The sequence below is a fragment of the Piliocolobus tephrosceles genome, chromosome 17, assembly GCF_002776525.5.
Source record: "Piliocolobus tephrosceles isolate RC106 chromosome 17, ASM277652v3, whole genome shotgun sequence".
NCBI classification, from domain to species: Eukaryota; Metazoa; Chordata; class Mammalia; order Primates; family Cercopithecidae; genus Piliocolobus; species Piliocolobus tephrosceles.
Window position 1 is genome coordinate 62,817,170 of NC_045450.1, and position 22,958 is coordinate 62,840,127.

The following is a 22,958-nucleotide window of genomic DNA, read 5'->3' on the forward strand; positions in this document are numbered from 1 at the left end:
CCTTCCTTCCCTCCCTCCCTCCTTCCCTCCCTCCCTCTCTCTCTCTCTTTCTTTCTTTCTCTCTGCAGATTCTGGACCCATTCCAGACTTACTAAAGGAAATTCTCTAAAGGTGAGGCAGTTTTTTAAAGACAGCAGCTCTCTCTGTTGCCCATGCTGGAGTGCAGTGACCCGATCATAGCTTATTGCAGCCTCGACTTCTTGGGCTCAAGTGATTCTCCCCCCTCAGCCTTACTGAGTAGCTGGGACTACAGATGTGCACCACCACGCTCGGCAAACTAAAAAAATAATTAGTTTTGGTAGAGACGGGGGTCTTGCTATGTTGCCCAGGCTGTTCTCAAACTCCTGACCTCAAGTGATCCTCCTGCCTCAGCCTCCTAGTGTTTGGATTACAGGCATGAGCCACTGAGTCCGGCCTAGCTACTCCTTCTGAGTTGTGCCCACTACACAAAGGTGTCAGGTACATGAGACGTCTGTGCATTTCTGGCCTGGACCCCCTATTAAGTGCTCCGTAAACGTCAGTTTCTATTATGAACAGCACCCTGTTTTGGCTGGAAGAACCTTCTCTAAAACAGGAAATCAGGAATCAGCAGTTTTAAGTTTTCCAGGTTATATTTTAACATTGTGTTCATATGCAAAACAAAGTTTGCGAATCAGCACGAATGCTGGCAAGTCCTGAAAGGTTTCTGATCATGGACTTTCACAAGCCCCCAAGGCAAGGAGAGACAGAAACCCAGGACACCCTGGGCGCCGCTTTCCAGTCAGGCGCCGCCTGGACTACATTTCCCATATCCAATTGCCAAGCTCCTGCAGGATTGGCCAGAACAACGCGGAAGTGATTACGGGTAGCCCAGCAACGGGCGGAGTCCTGGACCGAAACTGGATGCGCACGCCCCTTCCCTGCTTCGGGGAGGCGGACAAGGCTCCGCTCCATCTCCAGCGCCTCGGAGCGCTCTCCGGTTTTGCTGTCTAGCCCGGCGGCAGCGCGATCTCTTAGGCGCTTTCACCGCCTTCCTCTCCAGGCCCTGCCCCTTTGACGCCGGCAGTCGCGATGTTGCGGAGACTGGATTTCAGCTTCGTGGTCCGCGGAGCGGCCCCTGGAGGGCGCAGTGCGCAGGCGTGAGCGGTCGGGCGCCGACGCGCGCGGGTCTCTTTTTGGAGCGGGAGTGAGTCCCTGGGCGAGGGGACCCGGCAGCGGTTGATTGGGGGGCCAGTTGCTTCCACAGTCAGCCATGGCAGCCCTGCGCTACGCGGGCCTGGACGACACGGACAGTGAGGACGAGCTGCCCCCGGGCTGGGAGGAGAGAACCACCAAGGACGGCTGGGTTTACTACGCCAAGTAAGGGGGCCGCAGTGGGGCCGCGGACGCACCTGGGACCCTGCAATGCCCTCGGACGCCACCAGCGCGGGGAGGGCGCGCACTCCAGCGCAGCGAGTGCGGTGCAAAGTGGAAGTGACTGTTAAGGAGCTTCAGGGTTTCAAGGGTCCAGGGTTCCCAGGAGGGGCTGGCCCCCTTGGTGGGCCCTGGGTCCAGCGGGGGTCACCTGGCGGCCTCCCGGCGCGCCCTCTGCTGTTCAGGATGCAGCACTGCGCCGCGCGGCGAGGGCAAAGCGGCCTCATCCCCGCCAAAAAATAAAGACATTTTTAAAAGTGCACGTGCTCAGCTCCCTCCTGCAGGCTGTGGGTTGCAGGGCTAGGAGTTTTGTTTTATTTTCTCCAGACCGGTATTGCTCAGTCACCCAGGCTGGTGTGCAGTGGTGCCATCATAGCCCACCGCAGCCTCTACCTACCGGGTTCAGGCAGTCCTCTCATCTCAGCCTTCTGAGTGGCTGGGACTACAGGCGTGACTACCATGCCCGACTATTTATTTAAGTATTTGTAGAGACTAGGGTCGCACCATGTTGCCCAGGCTAGTCTCGAACTGCTGGGCTCAAGCAGTCCACCTGCCTTAGCCTCCAGAATTGTTGAGATTACAGGCGTGAGCCACTGCGCCCAGCCAGGAGTATTTTTTTAGCAGAAGTCCTAGATAGCCTCACTATCGTTTCGTGGGAAAGTTTTGGAAACCGCAGCAGAGCCTTCATCTTTAACTGTGTGACCTTGGGCCATTGAAAGAACGTGTAATCTCGGTCTTCTCACCTGTAAAATGGGTTGATGTGAGGGTCAGTTCAGGCACTGTGCACAAAGCACACAGTAGGTACTCAATGTTCCTTAACTGTCTTTCCTGATTGCTCTTCAGATATGACAGTGCGTCTTGTATCAGCACCTTAGAATCACCTAGGGAATGTCCTAAATATACGTTTTGGGTCTCCGTAGAGAACCTGCTGCAGCAGACTCTCCACTTTGGGAGTCTGTTTTTTAAGCTTTCCGGGTGAGGTGGAATATCACCTGGATTTGAGAAACATGGATGTAAATCTGATTTTCAGCATCTGGGAAACTTTTTGTAAGTGTCTTTTTCTGGGCCCCGCTTCCTGAGGGTTTTTTTGTTTGTTTGTTTTTCATTTTTTTTTTTTTTTTTTTTTTTTAAAAGACAGAGTCTCGCTCCACGCCCAGACTGGAGTGCAGTGGTACGATCCCGGCTCACTGCAACCTCTGAATGCCGAGTTCAAGCGATTCTCGTGTCTCAGCCTCCCGAGTAGCTGGGATTACAGGCGCCCACCACCACGCCTGGCTAATTTCGCCCTGTTGGCCAGGCTGGTCTCCAACTCCTGGCCTCAAGTGATCCGCCCACCTCGGCCTCCCAAAGTGTTGTGATTACAGACAGGAGCCACTGCGCCAGCCCAGGGTTCCTGATTTAATTGGTTTGGCCTCTCCCCTCTCCCTTGGTAGGTTGTAAAAAAAAATCTTCCCTCCCAGGTGATTCTAATCTATGCAAGGATGTGAAGCACTGCTGCCTTTGGTGGCAAGGTAGAAGAAAAACAAAGTTCTGATGAGTTCATGCAAGACACATAGAGGTATTATGTGCCAGGCCTTTTGCTGGCACTGGTTTTACCGAGGCAAATAAAAAAAAGCCAGTTGTCATCCTTAGGACCCAGTCTTATTAGGGCACAGTGACATGTGTAGGAGCGTTCCCACGCAGTGTGTATACCAGGAAGCAGCGTGCCTGGCATGAGGTGTGTGTAGGTATTGGTTGGGAACGTGAGGGAATATAGTGGCAGACTCACAGTAACCTTGACTTCCTGGGCTCAAGCGATCCTCCCATCTCAGCCTCTTGGGTACCTGGGACCACAGGTGTGTGCCTCCACACCCAGTTAATTATTACATGTTTTGTGGAAATGGGGTCTCACCGTGTTGCCCAGGCTGGTTTGAACCCCTGAACTCAAGCCAGCCTCCCTCCTGAAGCTCTGGAATCACAGGCCTGAGGCTCTGTACCAAGCCCAGAGCGGTGTTTTGAGCGCAAGTAGAAGTGGATGGGGCAGGAGGGCAGTCCAGGTAGAGGGAACAGTGAGAGGAGAGGCCCCCTGCATGGCCTGTCCAGGGGCCTGTGATCTTTGTGAGGGTCCAGGAATGTGAAGGTTAAGGCAGGGAAGGGAGGACCCAGTTCAAGGAGTTCTGTGCCTTGTGGAGAAGCTTGGGCTCTGTTGGCGGAGCCAGAGAGTGGCATTCGGCTTGTGACTTCAGGAAGAATTTCTGGCTCTTGGGAATTAAAGGACCTTTTCCAGCAGCAGCAGAGCTCCATTAGGCTTTGCAGGGGTCGAGGCAAGCTCCTGAGCGGGCACTTACTGTCCCTCTCACCTGTACGTCTGTCGGGAAGGGCTCCTTTTCATCCTTCAGAGCCGAGCTTACATGTCACTGCCCAAGAGACATGTAAGCTTCCTGACTGTGGGTGTCCCCTCAACCTTGTACTGGTCACCTTGTTTCTCTGCTTCTTCGTGCTTAGCCTTGGCTGTGTACTCCTCCTTGTTGGCCCTGTCTCCCTTGCCCAGGTTGCAGACATCGTGAGGGCAGCGCGTTCATCTGCGCATCCCTGGTGCTTGGCACCCAGAAGCTGTAAGATGAAACCCTGTGGGATGAGTAAATGAATCATCGCAGGAAGGTCAGCCGCGGGCTTCTATGGGTGGTTGGGTGGTGCCCTGGGCCCCAGAGTAGAGATGCACATGACCTTCTTCCGGCTTCCTAAGCCCGCCTGTGCTTCTGGCTCTGTGGGGCGTCTCCTCTCCTCCTTTGCCACTCAGCCACAGAGGTGCTCTGCTTCCTTGCAGGCGTGCCCTGGATCCTGGCGCTAGGGCCCTGGGGCTCCCTTGCTCCCGCTTGCCCTGCGTGCCCCCTGTGCCTGCCTCCCTGCTGCTTGGCCTTTCTCCCATCTGCTCTCTTCCTGTGTGTCCCATGGCCAGGGCGCTCGGGTGCATACGTGGTTTCCAAAAGCCCTTCCTCCAGCCCCCCGACTAGTGTCTTAGGACTCAAGCTGGCCTCTCGGACTCTGCTGCTTTTTTTTTTAATTGAATTTAAAATTCCGGGCTACATGTGCAGGATGTGCAGGTTTGTTACATAAGTAAACATGTGCCATGGTGACTTGCTGCACCTGTCAACCCATCACCTAGGTATTCAGCCCCGCATGCATTAGCTATTTATTGCTTACACCAGCTGAGATGCCAGGGCTTGGCTGGTTCCCAGCTGGGGGACTCATCTCTCTGGACCTTCTGTCCTTCCCTGCCAGCCCTCAGTTCTCTGGGTGTCAGGGCTGAAAGGCTGAAGTTCTTTGGGTGTTAGGTTAGGATGCCTCTGATCCATCCCAACCCCACATTCCCTTGATCTCTCCTGATCTGTGAACATCCTGGCCCTTTTCTTTTTAAAGTTTTGCGCTGGTTCCAACCCCTTTTCATTCCTGACTCTGGAAGTGACACTTGTTTTTCTCTTGGGGTTGGGGAGACTTTGCGGATGTGCTTTCTAGGAGGCTGCTCTTTGAGTCATTTCTTTTCCATATTGTTTCCCCTCGTGTAGTAGGGCCACGGCCAGGGATAGAGGCTGTAGCTCCCACTGAGACCTCGGGGTCTGGTGGAGCCTGGTCTTGTGTGGCTGCTGTTGGCCTCTCCTGCTTTCGCACCTGCCCCATGGTTCACTTGTATGTCTCAAAAGGCACACATGTCTTAGGGCTCCAAAGCCCACCAGGCTGGGCTTCCAGGGATGGGGTCAGGGGAGACCTGAGAGTGTTGGTGGGCCTTTCTTCTACCCCTCTCCCCTAACAGTCTCAGAGCAGCCCCTTCGTGGGAGATGGGGAGGGAGGGACAAGGTCTCAGTGTCAGAGCCGTCCTTGTTTGCCCATCCCTGTCCTCCTCATGAAGCTCAGGCCTTTTGGCAATCAGAGGCCTCAATGTCTTCTGTGTCCACAGGGCTGGCTGTCCTCACCGTCAACTCTAGATCTCCCCGTTAACTTACACTGTGTTCAGAACACAGACACACACACTGGAGGCGGGACATGGTGGGAGGCCAAGGTGGGAGGATTGCTTGAGCCCAGAAGCTCGAGGCTGCAGTGGGCTATGGTTGTGTCACTGTACTCTAGCCTGGGCCACAGAATGAGACCCTGTCTAAAAAAAAATAAATAAATAACAGAAAACACCCCGTACGTGGAAGTGTGGTGTTCATGTAATATGATGTTCACTTAATTTTGAATCCTTTGGTTTAAGTTGAGATTACTATTAATTATCTCTTTAAATGGCAAGCTTATTGAAAAAATAAAAAATCAAAGTTGGCTTTTATTTAAAGGAGAATGGGAGAACACTTAGGGGACACGTGTTCTAATTTTCCCTTCATTAAAAAGTCATTTAAGGTTATAATTAAAAAGAACACCTTTTAATTAATTTTTATATTTATGAAAAATACGTCTTCTGCTGAAAGGTACAGTTCTTAGTTCTTCCTGTGTTAACTCTATAACCCCAAGAAGTAGGTGCTGTTATTGTCCCCATCTAAACTGATGAGGAAACTGAGGCATGGGATTAAATGACTTCTTCAAGGGCAGAGTGGCTGGCAAATGGGAGATCCAGAAAACAGGCAGTCAGGCTCCAGAATCTTCACAACCAAATTACTGTCGCCGCTTCAGCTGGTTCTGGGTTCTTCCCCAAGGATGGTTGTGTTCTGCAGGGGACGGTTGGCAACGTCTGGAGACGCTTTCTGTTGCCACAACTATGGGACTGGGGTATTGGCGTCTGATGGGCAGAGGCCAGTGGTGCCCAAGACAACCCCACAACAGAGAATGATGTGATCCGGGTGCAGTGGCTCATGCCTGGAATCCCAGCACTTTGGGACGCTGAGGCAGGTGGATCAGTTGAGGTCAGGAGTTCGAGACCTGCCTGGCCAACATGGTGAAATCCCATCTCTGCTAAAAATACAAAAATTATCCAGGCATGGTGGCAGGTGCCTGTAATCCTAGCTACTCGGGCTGAGGCAGGAAAATTGCTTGAAGTTGGGAGGCAGAGGTTGCAGTGAACTGAGATTGTACCACTGTACTCCAGCCTGGGCGACAGAGTGAGACTGTGTCTCAAAAAAAAAAAAAAAAAAAGAATCAGCCTCAAGTGTCACTAGCAGTGAGGACGAGAAACCCTGGTTTAAGCATGTTCTGTGAAAGTCAAGAACATAGGTTGACAGTTTGTTTTGTTTTCTAAATGTCTTTCTGAATAAATAAATAAATAATCTGAGTTTTGTAGCTCCTTTGGAAAGTACTCATTCTGTGTGTTTACATTTGTGCACCTGCTGTGGGCCAGGCATGAGGCTACATGTCTGAGGGCCCAGCTTCACCTACTAAGGGCCGGGAGGCTCTTTCTGTGCCAGCCTGTCTACTGTCAAGGCTCAGCTTCCACTGTTAAGGGTCATTTCATGGATTTTTTTTTTTTTTTTTTAGATTGAGTCTTGCTTTTTCACCCAGGCTGGACTGCAGTGGTGAGATTTTGGCTCACTGCAACCTCCACCTCCCAGGTTCAGGAAATTCTCATGCCTCAGCCACTCAAGTAGCTGCGATTACAGGCATGTGCTACCATGTCTGTCTAATTTTTGTATTTTTAGTAGAGATGGGCTTTTGTCATGTTGACCAGGCTGTCTTGAAATCCTAGCCTCAAGTGATCCGTCCGCCTCGGCCTCCCAAAATGCTGGGATTACAGGCGTGAGCCTCCGCGCCCAGCCACTTTGTGGATTCTTGAGGGTAGAGTTTTTTGGAGCCAGGCTTCAAGCGCGTTTGATGTGTGCCTAGGAGATGAATACTACTTTTAATGGCAGGCAAGGAAAATGCAACTCCATCTCTTAACTGTCTTGAAGAAGCGTGAGACAGCTCTGCAAGGGGCAGGAGGGTTTCGCGTTGTTGCCAATGCCTGGTGTATCTGATTGCTGTTCCCGTCCCTTTTGAAGGAGGAGCAGGAGTTGGTATGCCAGTATTCCCTCTGTGCCAGCGGAGAGTGGGCGATCCTTACTGGAGAGTCAGAGCTGCTTTTTTTTTTTTGATGGAGTTTTCTCTTGTCGCCCAGGCTGGAGTGCAATGGCGTGGTCTCAGCTCACCGCAGCCTCCGCCTCCCGAGTTCAAGCGATTCTCCTGCCTCAGCATACCGAGTAGCTGGGATTACAGGCATGCGCCACCACACCCGGCTAATTTTGTACTTTTAGTAGAGACAGGGTTTCTGCATGTCGGTCGGGCTGATCGTAGACTCTCGACCTCAGGTGATCCACCTGCCTTACCCTCCCGAAGTGCTGGGATTACAGGCGTGAGTCACCGCGCCCGGCCATAGAGCTGCTTTTTTGCGAGTGGTATTGAATGGTGGTTGATGTACAAAGTAGGAGTTTGTCTTTGCTACTGATACCGTAGCTGGTACAAGGATTTACTCATTCTCCAAGCCCTGTCACAGGTGTTACGTGTCTCACCTTTTCAGCAGCTCTGTGAGGTGGCAGCAGTGCTGAGGAGATGGCCTGCACTCAGCTAGCACGGGTTGCTCAGTCTTCAGCATGCTGAGTGAGGCATTCCTGCACCTTGCCAGAGACCCAGCTGCCAAGACTTGCTCAAGACAGACCAGAAGCCAGCAGTGCATAAAAAGACCTTGCTTGCAAGTTGTAGAATTTTTTTAGAAAATTCGTGCTCTCTGTATTTATTTTCTTTAAAGTAATTGACAGGGAAAGAATGTTCATGTCCTATCACCTAGATGTTGCTGATTTAAAAATAAAACTGTCTGTGTTGGCTTGAGTAGGTAAACTTTTAGGAAACCCAGCCTACCCTTTGCGTGCCTCTTGTAACACCTGGCTTTTTCCCTGATGAAGTAATTGTATGTTTTCCTGGATTCCTTATTACCTGGCGACACGTTTCTAGTTATTGGCCTACTATTTTAATTATAACTTTGGGTGGTGGTCTGAGATGAAATGTTAAGTTTGACGCAAAAATCAGACTAGTTTATGTAACTGATTTGTTCACAGTAACAGCTTACATTTCCCAGAGCTTTTTGTATGCCCGGTGCTATGCGAAACCCTGGATATACAATATTCTTACATAGCAGCCCCGAAGATGAGTGCTAGGATTATTTCCATTTTGCGGAAGAGGGAATGGAGATTAAGGCTTGGGGTCACTTGACCAAAGGTGCACAGCACACAGCTAGGTGACTTATGGGGCTGTCTTACTCCATCTCTTAACTACCTCTTGGGACCAGTTAGGAACCAGTGCTTAATGAAACACTTTGAAGTTACATCTGCGGAAAGAATAAACATTTTAGCTGGTCAAGGTGGCACGGGCTTCTAGTCCCAGCCACTGAAGAGGCTGAAATAGGAGGGTAACTTGAGTCCAGGAGTTCCAGTCCAGCCTGGGCAACATAGTGAGACCCTGATTCTTTAAAAAGAAATACAAATAAATAAGTAAACATTTTAAGAGATTATATACATTAGATATTATGAATTTTGTCACTAGATCCTGGAATAAAACTAAAACAAATATAGAGCAAAATGCCTCTAGATTTATTTATTTATTTACTTATTTATTTATTTATTTATTTATTGAGACAGAGTCTCACTGTGTCGCCAGGCTGGAGTGCAGCGGTGTGATCTAGGCTCACTGCAACCTCTGCCTTCCTGGTTCAAGCAATTCGCCTGCCTCAGCCTCCCAAGTAGCTGGGACTACAGGTGTGTGCCACCGTGCCCACCTAAGTTTTGTATTTTTTTGAGACGGGGTTTCACCATGTTGGCCAGGATGGTCTCGATGTTCTGACCTCGTGATCTGCTCCCCTGGGGCTCCCAAAGTGCTGGGATTACGGCGTGAGCCACCGCGCCCAACTGCCTCTAGATACTTTGAGTGATTCAGCAAGCCTCCTAAAATTGACCCCATAGCTGGGGTCACAGTCCTCTTTCTTCTTCTTCCCTCACTTCCTCCTTCTATCTGGCTTCTAAAGGCAGGCTGTCGGGAAATGTCTACAGGGCCGCTGCTGCTTCTAACTTGAGGAATTTGACCTGATGTAATCGGTGACATTTATATTCTGCCCATGGCTTCTCCGAATGTCTGATTTTACTACTTTTAAGAGAGAGTATTATCTGGGAGAGAAAAACATTTAATACAATTGATTACTTTTTAGAAGAGTTAATTTTTATTTATTACTGTGATTTTTTTTTTCCAACAGTCATACCGAGGAGAAGACTCAGTGGGAACATCCAAAAACTGGAAAAAGAAAACGAGTGGCAGGAGGTTTGTATGTTGTTGTCAAAGGATCTTGGATTGAAGCATTAAGTAGATGGGGAAAATGTCACCGGCGGAGAGGTGACAGGTTCTGGTGTGGTTTTGGGAGGGCTCTCTGGTACAGAACCGGACTCCCACTCTGAGGAGCTTATGGGATTTGGCAGAAGAAGAAGATGAGATCGTAGGGTGGAGGGACGATGATTTCTTACTGGTCTTAAAGTACCAAAATGGCCGGACGTGATGGCTCATGCCTGTAATCCCAGCACTTTGGGAGGCCGAGACGGGTGGATCACCTGAGGTCAGGAGTTCCAGACCAGCCTGGCCAATATGTTGAAACCGCATCTCTTCTAAAAATACAAAAATTAGCTGGGCATAGTGGCGCGCGCCTGTAATTCCAGCTACTTCGGAGGCTGAGGAACAGGACGCTCTCAAACCCAGGAGGTGGAGGTTTCAGTGAGCCAAGATCATACCACTGCGCTCCATCCTCGGTGACAGAGTGAGATGCTGTCTGAAAAATAGCAAAAACAACAACAGAAAACACAATCAAAATAATTGAGGCCTTTGATTCACAGTGTATGATGTTTTCCTATAGTTACCATGTTTATAAATTTGTTCTTGGCTATACTATGGAATTAAATATGTAAGTATTTGGGAATTTCGTGAAGATTACTATGACTTCTAGGTGATTCTGAGCTAGTGTGTGATCCACGGAATAGAAGTATAAGAAGGGGCCAGGCGAGGTGACTTGTGCCTATGAGACCAGCAGTTTCGGAGGCAGAGATGGGAGGATCACTTGTGCCCAGGAATTCGAGATGAGCCTGGACAACATAGTGAGACCCCATCTCAAAAGTATGAGAAGGTTCCTGCCCTTAAGAGGTTTAGGGTCTAGTTGAAGTGTCAACATGTACACATGAGAAAAAATGGCAGTGCCCTCTAATATCATACGAGGCATCACAGGTCAGCGTATGAATGACGTTGCGTGCCTGCCTTGCACGTAGATGTGTTCTGTGAGCTCATTCAAGGGAGAATTCCCATTTATTGGTGCAACCAGTAAGGTTTATAGAGTGATCAGGCATAAAATAGATTTTCTTCAAAGCAAGAGGCAAAAATGTGGAGCCCAGGTGGGATCGGGCCTTCTGCAGCTGCCACAGTTGGAGCATATGACCAAAGCCAGTTGATGTGACAGCTGTTGGCTGGGAGGGACAGCCTTGGGGGCGGGGCCTGGAGGGCTCCTCCCCTTCCTGACCTGAGAACAGTCTTTACTTCCCCTGGCACCTACCTGTAGACCTGTCTTTCTTGTGTTTCAGATTTGCCATATGGATGGGAACAAGAAACTGATGAGAATGGACAAGTGTTTTTTGTTGAGTAAGTATCTACAAAGAAACCACTCTCAGCTGTTTGCTTTTTAATAGGAATTTTTAATTATGAAAGTAATACACAATAACTGTAGAAAAATACAAAGTATAATAGTATGGATCTGTAATCCTAGCAGAAGTAACTACTTTCAACATCTCTGGATTTATTCTTGTATTTTTCATGCACATGCATCCTTAAAAAAAAATAAGGAGGCCAGGTATGGTGGCTTATGCCTCTAATCCCAGCACTTTGGGAGGCCCAAGCGGGTGGATCACAAGGTCAAGAGATCGAGACCATTCTGACCAACATGGTGAAACCCCATCTCTACTAAAAATACAAAAATTAGCTGGGTGTAGTGGCACACGCCTGTAGTCCCACCTACTTGGGAGGGTGAGGCAGGAGAATCACTTGAACCTCGGAGGCAGAGGTTGCAGTGAGCTGAGATTGTGCCACTGAGCTCCAGCCTGGACGACAGGATGAGACTCCATCTCAAAAAAAAAGAATGCACTGTGTGGGCTGCTTAATAACCTGCTTTTTCCACATAATATATTATGAGCATTTTCTTGTATCCTTATCTGTTTTTCAAAAAGATGCTATTTAGCAGCTCTAGAGTTATTATTTTGTACAGATATACTATAATTTATCAAATTGCCTGTTGGACATTAATGCTAAATTCCTATTATTGAGAACCTATAATTATAGATAATGTGTTGAGTGAACATCCTTATCTGTAAGACTTTTTCACCTCTCTGATTCTGTCTTCAGGATAAATTCCAGTATCACGCAGCAATAGTAACCGCCTGTCCAACATACAGCATGAGCCGTGCCTGATTCTAATCATCTTGTATCTGTAGCATTAGGTCATTCGATCCCTACAGTGCCCTGAGACGTAGTATTGTTATTATCCCTAGCTTACTGCCACTGACACAGACTTGAGCGGGTAGGTGACTTGGTAAGGATTCTACAGTAAAGAAGTAGCACAGCCAGGCTTTGAGCCCGGCATCTGCTCCAGGGACTGTATTCTTGACCATTGTAGCTAAGAGGGGAATGAATGTTTCACGACTGCTGACATTTAAATTAGAAGCTTGAATAGTCTTTGACAGGATTAGGATTGGTTGGTTAATCGAAGTTGATTTAAGCAGGATTTTTTTTTTTAAGTTATAAATGTCACATAAACATTTTAGTGTTTGATTCAAGTACACCAACATTTAGGGGTCGGGCCAGCCCTGCTCTTTGAGTTTGAGTTCGCTGCAAGGATCCAGTGTTGTCTTCCATCCCCAAGCACACCTGTAATTTCTACTTTCACCTTAGGGTTGAGCAAACACAGTATTTTCAAAGAATCTGATTGCTACATCATTTGGGACTTTTATGGTTTTTTTCTAGCATTTTCACTGTAGTTGATTGAACCAAAAAATTTTTTTAGCTGCTTGTCTTTGAGGCTCTCCAAAGCATTCAACCACATTTTCGTAGATCACCAGTGACACTGTTTTTCACCTCCCATATTATCAGTTTGTGTAATAATAGCTTGCTAAATAATGTAGTTATAGTAACAAGTTCAAATGACATATGTGTTTTTTGAGCAAACCTGGTGAACTTCTGGTGCACAACTAATATTGAGAGCAAATGGGCCAAGGCTTACTTGAGAGAAGTCTCTCAGGCCACCATAGGCAGCCCCAGGACAAGGCTGTCTAGCAGTTGGATAGGTGGGAGTGCCTATTATTTGTTAAAAGGCTTTTTCTCTAATTCGTGAAAGTTTTTTTCTCCTCAATTAATTGAGAATATCAACGCATTGGTTATATGTTGGAAACTTTTTTTTCCAAGTTCTCTTGTGTGTGTGTGTGTGTGTGTGTGTGTTTTAAACTGGGTCTTGCTGTGTTATCCAGGGCTGACATACAGTGACACAGTAACGGCTTGCTGCAGCCTCAATCTCCTGGACTCAAGTGAGCCTCCTACCTCAGCCTCCTGAGGAGCTGGGACTACAGGCCCATGACACCGTGCCCAACTAATTTTTAAATACCTTTTTTTGTAGAGACTGAGGCTCAGTATGTTGCCCAGGCTGGTCTTGAACTTCTGGCCTCCAGTGATCCTCCTGCCTTGACTTCCCAAAGCATTGGGATTACAGGCATGAGCCACCCCACCTGGCCGAATTTCTTAAATTTTTTATGTAGTCAAATCAGTTTTCTCCTGTGCACTATGTGCCTTTGCATTCACGCTTGGAAAGTTACTGCCTGAAATGGGTATTAATCAACCAAGAGCAGCAGTTCTCAGGCATGGTTCCTGGACCAGCAGCATTAATATCACCTGGGAATTCATTAAAAATGTACCTTCCCGGGCCCCCACCCCCGACCTACTGAACCAGCACCGGGGTGGGGCTGGCAGTCTGCGCTCTAGTAAGTCCTTCAGGGGATTCTGATGCTCCCTAGCTTGAGTGCCACCCCGCTAGAGCAGGGGCTGTCTACTTTGTCAGTAAAGGGCTAGATAATATGTTTTAGGATTTGCGGTCCATAGGGTTTCTGTTGCAATGATTCCACTCCACCTTTGTAGTGCTAAAGCAACTATACAGAGTATACCAGTGATGGCCATTGTTGTGTTCCAATAAAACTTTATTTACAAAAACAGGCAGTGGGCCAGATTTGGCCAGCTCCTGGTCTAATTTAGAGGAGTAAGCAAGGGCTGACATGATCATCCTCCCACCTCAGCCTCCCGAATAGCTGGAACTACAGGCATGTGCTGTCACACTCGAAATTTTGTTTAGTTTTTGTAGAGACGAGGTCTCACTATGTTGCCCAGGCTGGTCTTGAACTCCTGCGTTCAATTGATCCTCTTGCCTTGGCCTCCCAAATTGCTGAGATTACAGGTGTGAGCCGCTGTGCCCAGCCTCCAGTATATTTTAATACAGTTTCTACAAGATTTAAATCAGTTCCAAATCAAAATGAATGCTCGTAGGAGGTATGAGTGCTGAGCCTTCAAATGAAAATCGTTAGAATTTTATTAGTTGGCAGGTTTCTTATTTACAACTAAGACTTCCATTTTGAATTTTCTACTTCTCTACGTCTTTAGGCCCTTGCACAGGGCTAAGAGATGTCATTGAAATCTACTGAAAAGAGTGCCTGGCAGATCTTACAGCTACATTTACATGAATTAGATAAAAACCCAAAGCCTTCTCAAGAAGCCTTTTTTGAGATGTAAGGATACACGGCAATAGTTATTGTATGTTACAGCATATGTTCTAGGTAGTTCTGAAGGAAAGGATTTGGTGACTATCTTTTTTGGCAGAAATGTGATCCTTCTGGAGGCCGGAAGATAGATTCAGTGGGCCCCAGTTCTTTTCAGGTTTAAGGAATAAGCGTTTTGGTCTGTGAAAAATGGGGTTTGCCTAAAGTATAAGATTGTGTTATGTTTATAAATGCCTGTGTTCACTGCTGTGGGTTTGCTGCTTTCTCCTTTTCTGGGCAGCCATATCAATAAAAGAACCACCTACGTGGACCCAAGACTGGCGTTTACTGTGGATGATAATCCAACAAAGCCAACCACCCAGCAGAGATACGACGGCAGCACCACTGCCATGGAAATTCTCCAGGGCCGGGATTTCACTGGCAAAGTGGTTGTGGTCACTGGAGCTAATTCAGGAATAGGTAGGCTGTTCACTTATTTATTTATCTTTGGAACTGCTATAATGAAATCCACTTAGATCTCACTATAATGGAATTTTGTATAGTGGTTCTCTGATTTAAACATGAATTTTATCCTTTTCAGCTATCATTTCATTAACATTACCACCTCTTTTTAAATGCTAATGTTGTCACGGAAGCCTATGTTGGGGCTGACCTTGAAGTCTCCCAAAGCTGAACACTCAGCAAAAGACTGTGGCTGTTTTGGTATTCAGGGATAAGAGACAACAGGCTCCGTCTAAGAGTTTTTGACCTGGTCTGCATGGTGTACGGGCATATTCCAATTACCTGAGTTATTCAAACCAAAATTGATTGGTAATAGAATACGGAGAACAACAAGGTATTATGTCTTTGGAACAAAGGATACTACAGGTTTCGACTGGTCACTGAGCATATCATTTTCTTTGGGCACAGGATCTTATTTCTCTATAAAATTGGAGAATGAGTTCCTGTCTTCACCTCTAAATTAACCCTCTTAATTGCCAGTGTTTACCCACAGGGGCCATCATGTGTAGATGGCTCGAGAGGGTATCCTTGCTTCGATATGATGGGCTGTTAAGGAGACAGGAGCAAGGCAGAAGCAAACCATAACTCTTCATAGGTTTTTATTCTGATTTTGCTTTGGTCTATTTACATAAGTATCTGACTCAGTGAGAACCACCTGCTTTGAGTTTAGATAGGCATCTTCAGATTTGTCGACATGGAAAACATTGCATTTGGCTGTCTTCTGTCAAGTTCTCTCTGTCCTTTTGGTCCCTCCCAGCCCCCGCACTGCCCCCTTGATGGTCTCCTCTACTCATTTGTTTCTTAATGTTGTTTTTATTTTTGTTTTCTGTGGGTTTATAAAGGTGTCGGTATTTATGGGGTTCATGAGATGTGTTGATACAGGGATGCAATGTGAAATAATCACATCATGGAGAATGGGGTATCCATCCCCTCAATAATTTATCCTTTGAGTTATAAACAATTCAGTTACAGCCTTTCAGATATTTTAAAATGTACAACTAAGTTATTATTAACTATAGTCAGCTTGTTGTGCTATTAAATAGTAGGTCTTTTTCTTTCTTTCTTTTTTGTACCCATTAACTATCTGTACTTCTTTCTTAATTTTGAACAATTCCTTGAAGCTCCAGAAGTATTTTCTGGCATGATGAGGGAAGCACAGGAGGTAAAAATACATTGTTTAAGGGTCAATTATTGTGTTGTACAAGGTCTGAAATCTAACAGGCTGCCATCTGAGCGGAGAATTTTTGACTGTACTTGCCTACGAAGGTAAAGAAGCAAATGGGATTTTTTTTTGAGAATTGAAAGGGATTTATTTAAAATCAACTCTCATACCTCATCCTGGGCTCCACATCTGTTCAGTCCTTGCATTGGAGTAAATTTTACATAATTGTCATTGAAGTGAAAACCGATGGTGTGATATTAAAAACAATGGCTGCATCCCCAATCCAAGAAGCAATACATTTTGTTGATCGTATTAACTACTGTTATGGTGAATGTGTGGACCCATACAATTGTGGAATAATTAAGAAAAAAGAACTTAAGGACTTAAAAATGTCTCTTTTAAAAATTTAACAAGTTAACCAGAGACTTTAAAGATCTTATTCTCTTAATCTTCTAGCTAGACTGTTAGAAAAACTACTAATTATTTTTCGTGTTAAGTGTTCCAACTGCTCCATGTGACATTACATGGCAGAGTCTCGAATAGAGCTAATGCTCTGTCAAAGATTTGCAACAGCAGACCTATGACATTGTAATCCAGGACTGATAGAGTGGGTTCAGAATATTAGAAGGGTGATATTTAGTTAGATATGTAAGTCTTGATGGAGAGGAGGAGATTCTGAAGCATTGAGAATAAGTTTGTGGTTGTTGAGAATGGCCCTCACATGTTGGAGTAAAGCCAAAAACTCTTTGTGCCTCTTCACAGCTCCCACTTCCCCCTAAGACTCTTCCTTCCTGATACCTATGGTTCATTTTGCGGACACTGCAGGAGGTGTCTGCGGTCCAGTTGGAGGTTGTGGCAAATTGTAACGCTCAGGACGGCACAGATGTCACACAAGGTCTTAGGGAGACCAGGCTTTCCTATTCAGGTGCCCACAGCTCTTTCCCCAGCTGTCACCTTCCGCAGGAATGGCCTTTAACACTGTCACCTCACCCCATTCCCCTCCACTCTTGGGAAGCGTACGTCTAGGTGAGTGGCGAACATTTTTATTCTGAATATTTGAAATAATATCGTACTGCAAGTTCCAGGCAATCAAAAACTCACAAATCACTTTCACTCTGCAGCAGTGGTATCAGGCCTGAGGAAAGAAAGAGGCTGCAGATAGGCACATGGCTTTGCTAAGTTAGCTTTTATAGCTTGCGTGGCTGCCTTAGAAAGTGTCCTTGCCCACGTAGGCTGTGGCTTCTAGATAAAGTCCTACTAAGCTGTGAAACATACCAATTTATAAATTGCTATCACTACTTTAGTTCCGCTTATTTCAAACGAAATAGCTGAGTGCTGAGTGGATGAATTGGGCATCTTTACTTCCAAGACTTCTGGGGCACTGAGGAGTCATCTATCTAAGCTGTAATGGTGCTGGTGTTCCCTCTCCTTTGTCCACTCAAGGGAGCCTGTTTTCTTTGGATAAACTGTGGATGCTTTAACCTTGTGAATGTATGTTTTCTCTAACGCAGAGTGGGCTGAAACAAAACATAACAGGATTTATTTTGGAAGTGGTGACTCCATAATGAAAAAATAGATATCTGATTTGCCTTACAAAAGCCGATTTACAAATCTCGTATTTCCAGTGGTTCTTTCTTTCTTTTTTTGTTTAATGCCCCACGTGACACTGCTTTGTTGGAATTGCGATTGGCGAGGATCTCACTGACATGGAAGGGGACATCCCTCCCTTGCCAGATTTCAGGGTTGCACTAGAGCCGTGCCCCCTTTGAAGTGGCCTCTAAGCAGACTCTGTCTTGTATCATTTCCTCTCGCAGTTGTAAGTGATACGGAGCTGTATTTTGAGTTTTTGATACTGATATTACTGAGGCAATTGGAGGGATTCTTAATTCATCTAGAAAATCAGTGATTCTGACAGATAAAAGGATTTGGAGGAAATGTCAGAATAAAAGCATTGTGGGTTCATGAAGTCCTTGGTTTTATAATTAAGGTTTATAGGCAAGTATTACTGCTGTTGACTTGATTCAGCTGTCTAGATTGGGGATGAACAAACTACAATCCCTGGGCTAACTCTGACCCACTGCCTGACTTTGTAAGTAAAAATTGTTTGGAGCACAGCCGTGCCCATTTATTCCCATTCCTATGGTGGTGAACTACTGTTTGTGTGTATTCAGTTATTCCAAAAGAATATGGCCATTTACATGTTACCAGAAGAGTCGCCCAATTATGGCAGAGATCTTATGGCTCGCAAAACTGTGAATATTTACTCTTTGGCCTTTCCCAGAAAGCAAGTGCCGACTCCTGTATTAGATAATCCAGTTCATTCAAAGTGATACCACCCCAACAGTCTGTAAATGAGCCACAGCTTAGATGAAATTGAGGCAAATGGGATGCCCCAGGCCACAGGAAGACTGTGGCAGCACATTGTATGTAACTGCTGGGGACGTTGCACCAGTGTCCTGTACCTCCTGTGCCCCTTGCCTCAAACCCCCTTGTTTTTTGGGAGCTGCAGCTTTTTTTAGGGAGTTGCAAGGATTAGAATGTTGCCTCCTCAGAAACTAACACTCTTCTCTCCTTGACCTTTGTTTAACCAGCTTTTCTGAACCTGAAGAACTTTGTAGATTGAAAGCTGTAGCTTGTGGACCTCTCTCTGTGGAGATCAGCATCTCAGTATCCAGGGGGAAGCCATCTCTTCACCCAGAGCTTCCGCTAGCAGATCAAGAGGCCCGGAACCCCGCAGTCCTGAATGCTAACCAGTAGAGACAAGGGAGGAATTCATTTCTGTTTGTGTTCAACATAGACTGAGCAGGAAGGGCCAGGTGTTTTACAGCTCTTTGGAGTTAGCAGCTTGATGGCTCTGATTTGGTAAAAACAACGGAAATGCCTTCAGCACGGTGAACATTACATACAAATGCTGGGAAGTGTTAGGAAAGGGAATTTTTTTAGGCGAGGGAGTTTCCCATTGAGAAAGGTCCCTGCTTCGTTTTTAGACACAGCCCATCAGTCAGCTAATTTGGCTATGCATATACATACTTTAGTATAAAATGCTGCCCCCTGCTACCTGCAGGCTGACATGTTGCTCATCAAAGGCAGGATCCTTCTAATGAGGGATGAGTTGGATGTCTAAATGTGGGACCACCTACTCTGTTCATTGTCTTAATTAGCTAGATGTTTGTTGGAACTCATGCAAATTATTTTCTGTAAGCAGACAGGTTTATTATCATATTTAAGGAGTGACATCCAGGGTTTGTCAGACACCCATTACATTTTTTTTTTTTTTTAATATTTGAGATGGGGTCTCACTATGTTGCCCAGGTGTTAGTCTCGAACTCCTGGGTTCAAGTGATCCTCCTACCTCAGCCTCCCAAAGTACTGAGATTACTGGTGTGAGCCATTGTGCCCAGATGCTATTAACAAGTATGAACAAATTAGATATTTTCTGTCTAATCTTCTGTAGTAATGATGATAAAACTTCTTAACTTTCAATCCTAAACCAGCAGTGGCTAAAACTAGATTTTTAAAATTTTTTTCAGAGTTTGGTCCAGATGAAAAATTTCTTTCAGTTTGCGAAGCTTTCGAACGCTGGGCTGCATCATATGTTGTGACTCTAGAGCTAGAATAGCCTAGCTTGGTTTCAGTTTTTGAACCAAAGGACCCATTAACAGAAACAAATTTTTTTTTTCCTCCAAACAAATACAAGCTGGCCACGTTGGTAAATACCAGTGAAATATATTTTGGGACCGACACTTGAATTTTCTATTGGTATTTATGTCACAAAATCACCTCTCTAAGGTTTATTACGTGGACCTATACATATACCTACTTACATATCAAAATGTATATATTTTGAGGTATAAAAAGTACGTGCTCAAGGTATCAGTCACTCCCTAATTTGTTTTCTTTGAAACAAAATGAAGGTATAAAAATTTCATGCAGGGAATCCCAAAATGTAATTATAGTGTAATGTTGAAATTGATTGTCTTAGCTTACAGAGGCTACTTTTTAAAACTTAGGGTCTTGTTTCTAAATCATGTGTTGACATTACAGTGTGAACTATAGTTGCCGTACTCTTTGATCCTACAAATCGTCACCCTGATGAATTCATATCTGGTGCACGTTCTACCAGTTCTACACGAATACAAGAAAATTGCTTTTTCTTCATGTAGAGAAGGGTATTCATTCCTAAGATTTTAAATCCACGCTTCCCAATTAAGAACTACACCAGCTTCCTTTACACCTTTGCTTCTTTGTTTTCTTTTCCGTGCCTAAATGTTACTGCATTTTGCCTTTGAGCCTAAACCATGCCACTGATGGTTTTTTTTTTTATTCCCAGTTATTCCAAAAGGCCCCATAAATCTGAGGCCATAGCTAACTTACATTTAGTCATTTTCTTGGGTAAAACATACTCAAATGAAATCATTACACTTGGGATCTTGAAATGCCTGATTAGTTTCCTTTCGGATTGTTGACAAGACTTAAACCAGTGGGATCTTGGCATTTATCTTTTTAAGAACCTGGTGCTCATTAAGGACAGGAAAATATTCTGAAATAATCGAAATAACCTTTCGGGCATTGAAACTCCATTTTAAATTAAAAACATTTGTGTCTACTATTCTCTTATGCTAAATTACACCCAAGTATTATAAGTAAAATTATTTTGAAGTTACTTTGTTCTAAGGAACTGTGGAGATTCTTGACAATATTAGTCAAAGTTCTTAAATGACATTATATAAAAATTGAGAATTAGTACCTTATGACTTAACCATTTTACACTGAAATATTATTGGACATTGAATGTACATGGAAATCACATGATCAAAGTTTTTGAGAAGTAAATATCTAAAGGAAGAGACCAATTTAAAACATTCTAATGAGCTTCATCTCATATTTGGTAATCTCACGTAAAATACTCACAATAGGGATGTGTGTATGTTATATATGTTTTTAAAATAGGTTGGTAATCATGTATACAGTAGTCCCCGCTCATCGGTGGTATTTCACTTTTTTTTTTTTGAGACAGAGTCTTACTCTGTCGCCCAGGCTGGAGTACTGTGGCATGATCTCGGCTCACTGCAACCTTTGCCTCCCAGGTCCTGGTGATTCTCATGTCTCAGCCTCCTGAGTAGCTGGAATTACAGGTGCACAGCACCACGCCCAGCGAATTTTATGTTTTAGTAGAGACAGGGTTTCGCCATGCTGTCCATACAGGTCTCGAACTCCTGACCTCAGGCAATCTGCCTGCCTCAGCCTCCCCAAATGCTGGGATTACAGGTGTGAACCACTGGGCGTGGCCAGTGTTTCACTTTTTGAGATTTCAGTTACCTGAGGTCAACAGGCATCTGAAAATACTAATTTTGAGAGAGAGAGAGTATGGGAGAACACATTTACATCACTTTTATACAGTATGTTGTTATGGTTCTATTTTATTATTATTGATTTCTGACTGTGCCTAATTTATAAATTAAAATTTATCCTCGGTATGTATGTATAGGTGAAAGCATAGAATACATAGGGTTTGGTACTATCCAGCTTTCAGTCATCACCGTGGGTCTTGGAATGCATCTGCCGAGGATAAGGGGGGGCTACTGTCTGTGTGAACCTGATTAGATCTCAACTGAAACTTTGTTGTCACGTGCAGTCATCAGTTGAATTTCATGCTTGCATGTAGGTTTAGATTTTAATTACTTTTTTATAGTGTCAGCATAACAAATGAGGATCATACAAACCATTGTTTAATGACAAAGTGGTTCAAACTCAAAAAAATTTAGTAATATATTTTTGTTCTACTTGAGGTTTTGTAGTGTTACAGCAAGCTTGAAAACTTGGAAATTGTTTTACTTAAAACCCAATTAAAATAATTTGATCTTTTGCTTTTACATCATATAGTGGCATAGTAAGAATTGTAATGGAAGATGGTACTTTACTTCTTTTTTTTTTTTTTTTTTTTGAGACAGTGTCTTGCCCTTTCACCCAGGCTGTAGTGCAGTGGTGTGATCTCAGCTCACTGCAACCTCCACCTCCCGGGTTCAAGTGATTCTCCTGCCTCAGCTTCCTGAATAGCTGGAATTACAGGCGTGAGCCACCATGCCCGGCTAATTTTTGTATTTTTAGTAGAAACCGGGTTTCACCATGTTGGCCAAGCTGGTCTTGAACTCCTGAACTCAAGTGATCCGCCCACCTCGGCCTCCCAAAGTGCTGGGATTGCAGACGTTAGCCACCATGCCCGGGGGTGTTCTACATACTTTCTTTAATCTAAAAGCAGAAATGTCTTTGTATATTTTTATTTTTTCCACTAGAGGGCTCTGTTGCCCTTTGATATAATTAAACAAAAGCGGCAGCGTGGCAATATAGTTCTCTTCCTCTCAGTCTATCTTGCTTTCATTTTGGTTAAATAATGTCTTTTACTTTTCTAACATGTCTTTTAGGTCTTCTCCTTCTCTGTGACGGAGTTCAAACTGAAGACTGTTACTAGTGTCATGTTTGCTTCTTTTTCTCTGTCTTTTGTTTTGTTTGTATAAAATGCCAGGGATGAAGGGATCCACTTAATAAAAAGGCCCATTGTGTTCAGGGAGCAGCCTGTTCTGCCAAATCACACAAGGGCATGTGTTTTCGTGACATTATTGCTTTTGAGTGTGCTGGCCTAGCAATAATACGATTTTTTTTCTAAGTGGAAATTGTAATATTTACGTATTAATACCTCTGTTTAAGGTTCGTTTTGAATGCCTTGGTGACTCGATGTTTTTTTTCTTTTTTTTTTGAAGTGAAGTCTCACTCTGTCGCCCAGGCTGGAGTGCAGTGGCGCAATCTCGGCTCACTGCAACCTCCGCCTGCCGAGTTCATGCAATTCTCCTGCCTCAGCCTCCTGAGTAGCTGGAATTGCAGGCGCCCACCAACACGTCCGGTTAATTTTTGTATTTTTAGTGGAGACGGGGTTTCACCATCTTGGCCAGGCTAGTCTTGAACTCCTGACCTCACGATCCACCCGCTTCGGCCTCCCAAAGTGCTGTGATTACAGGTGTGACCTACTGCGCCTAGCAGCCCTGTGTTTTTTTCCAAGAATGTAGTGTCCCTTGCCCCCTGCTACCAGCCTTACCCAGTGTTACATAATTTATTGTAATTGTTTATTAATGATACATTCTTCC

At 45.1% G+C, this 22,958-nt stretch overlaps 1 protein-coding gene across 5 annotated transcripts in view; it reads left to right on the plus strand.

The window, feature by feature from the left end:
• Positions 1-1,030: 1,030 nt before the first annotated feature.
• The window catches only part of WWOX (WW domain containing oxidoreductase), a 1,124,103-nt gene continuing 1,102,175 nt past the window's right edge, over positions 1,031-22,958 (plus strand). For all 5 annotated transcript variants that reach the window (XM_023226795.2, XM_023226799.1, XM_023226797.1 and 2 more), the window contains exons 1-4: positions 1,031-1,338; positions 9,569-9,633; positions 10,932-10,989; positions 14,437-14,615. In XM_023226795.2, coding sequence (XP_023082563.1) covers positions 1,232-1,338; positions 9,569-9,633; positions 10,932-10,989; positions 14,437-14,615 — 409 coding nt within the window. In that variant the 5' untranslated portion in view covers positions 1,031-1,231. The remainder of the gene's footprint in view (positions 1,339-9,568; positions 9,634-10,931; positions 10,990-14,436; positions 14,616-22,958) is intronic.